Raw genomic sequence first — 2,257 nt, 5'->3', positions numbered from 1 at the left:
AAAGAAAATGGGAAGAGTTACGTGAAGACGTAAACAACGACCCTTGGGGACTTGGCTACAAGATCGTCATGCGAAAAATAGGTGCCTTGGCACCAGTTCCTGAATTGGAAGAAAATGTGATGGATAACATCGTAAATTCTCTTTTTCCGGATCATGAAATACGCAGAGACTGTGAAAGGGTACTCACCGATGATCCACCGCTTTTTACGGAAGAGGAACTTAAAACCGCAGCACGTTCTCTGAAGAATAGCAAAGCCCCAGGACCGGACGGTGTCCCATCTGAGGCGATTAAGCTGATAGCAGACGACCGCCCACAATCCCTGCTTGAAATGTTTAACTCTTGTCTGAAGGAAGGCATTTTTCCAGAGCCCTGGAAAAAGCAGCAACTAACCCTAATTAGCAAAGGAAAGGGCAACCCCGAGATGCCAAATGCATACCGACCACTTTGTATGCTCGACACATCAGGGAAACTGCTGGAACGACTACTAAAACCGCGTATAGCAGCATCCATTGAGAGCGCTGGGGGACTATCCAGCAGACAGCACGGTTTCCGGCCAGGAAAGTCCACCATTGGAGCTATCTCTGATGTGGCGGCAACCGTAGAAGCCGCACAATGTGGAAATGCTTACTCGAAGCGTATAGTACTTCTGGCGGCTCTAGACATTAGGAATGCGTTCAACAGCCTACAATGGACCGATGTGATCAACGCCCTTGAAGGACGCTTTAATACACCGATGTACTTGATGCGAATGATCCGCAGCTACCTTAGCGATAGAGAGCTTCTCTATCACACAAGCAGTGGTACAAAAACTAAGAAGATTACCTCCGGAGCAGCGCAGGGCTCCGTTCTTGGCCCTGATCTATGGAATGCGAGCTACGATGAAATATTCTCCATTGAAATGCCGGACAACGTACACCTAGTAGGCTTTGCCGATGATGTAGCCGCAGTCATCACAGCACGAAATGTAACCTGACGAAATCAGGTCATGCTACGCACGATGGAATGGATGGATGACCGCGGTCTAAAGCTAGCAACTGAGAAGACAGAACTCATTATATTAACGAAGCAGCAAATACCCTTGGAAATTGAAATGCGGGTATGGAACTCTACCATTAAAACGTCCAAGGAAATGAAATATCTGGGCATCCAGCTGGACTCCAGGATGTCGTTTTGGGCCCAGATAAAACATGCAGGTGAAAAGGCTTCAAAGGCCTCAGCGTCCTTAAGCAAGCTAATGGCAAACGTTGGCGGCCCAACAGAAGACAAGCGGAAACTGCTAATGACAGTTGTGAACGCGATTCTACTCTACGGTTCTGAAGTATGGTCTAATGCATTACAGATTAACCAGAAGCGAAATGCGCTCGAAAAAATCCAGAGAACAACGGCACTCAGGGTAGCATCTGCATACCGTACGGTTTCAGGTGCGGCGGTCCTTGTTATAAGCAGCTCAATACCCATCGACCTCATGGCCATGGAACGGAGGCAAGCATGGTTAAGCCGCCAAAGCAACGGAAACAGCAGCGTAGCCACAAATTATCGGGAACACACAATGATAGAGTGGCAAAGTCGGTGGACTAACGAAACTAGTGGTAGGTGGACTGCAAGACTCATCCCGGACTTAGTCGCCTGGACCACAAGGAAGTTCGGCGAGGTAAACTATTACCTGACACAATTCTTCTCCGGGCACGGGTACTTCGGCAAATATCTGTACCGGATGAATATTCGAGAGGAGCAGAGTTGCATTTATGGCGATGCTGATGTCGACGATGTAGAACACACGTTTTTTGAATGCAATCAATGGTTAATCGAGAGAACCAACCTGCAAGCACAGATAGGCGGCATTTGGACCCCGGAAAATGTAGTACCCTTACTACTAGCAAGTGAAAACAACTGGAACGTGGTGGCGAGGCACGTGGAGGCAGTACTTCGCGCAAAAAAGAGGCGCCTGGACGCAGGTACAACAGCAGCGACGTAAGATTATATCTTACAATCAGGATGTGCATGACCTGAAGCAATACCTAGTGGTGGTTCCGGGTCATGTGCTTCATCCTGGAAAGGGGAGTTTTTTAGCATGTCAGCGATTAGCGCGAACCGTGCACTACCCACAGAAAGACGTTTTCTGCGGGTGTGTGTAGACATTTTTTGTTCCCCAGCCTCGAAATACAAAAAAAAAAATTATATATTATTCTTTCATTTTTAATATTATTCTATTATTATTATTATTATTATTATTAATTATCTATTACTGTTATTATT

At 46.6% G+C, this 2,257-nt stretch overlaps 1 protein-coding gene across 1 annotated transcript in view; it reads left to right on the top strand.

Moving 5' to 3' along the window:
* Positions 1-974, top strand: part of LOC119677302 (G-protein coupled receptor Mth2-like) — a 5,514-nt gene extending 4,540 nt beyond the window's left edge. Inside the window, exon 7 of the mRNA XM_038088572.1 lies at positions 5-974. Coding sequence (XP_037944500.1) covers positions 5-974 — 970 coding nt within the window. The remainder of the gene's footprint in view (positions 1-4) is intronic.
* Positions 975-2,257: the final 1,283 nt, after the last annotated feature.

The sequence above is a fragment of the Teleopsis dalmanni genome, chromosome 2 (assembly GCF_002237135.1).
Source record: "Teleopsis dalmanni isolate 2A chromosome 2, ASM223713v2, whole genome shotgun sequence".
Lineage (NCBI taxonomy): Eukaryota > Metazoa > Arthropoda > Insecta > Diptera > Diopsidae > Teleopsis > Teleopsis dalmanni.
This window is presented reverse-complemented; position numbering and strand designations above follow the sequence as displayed.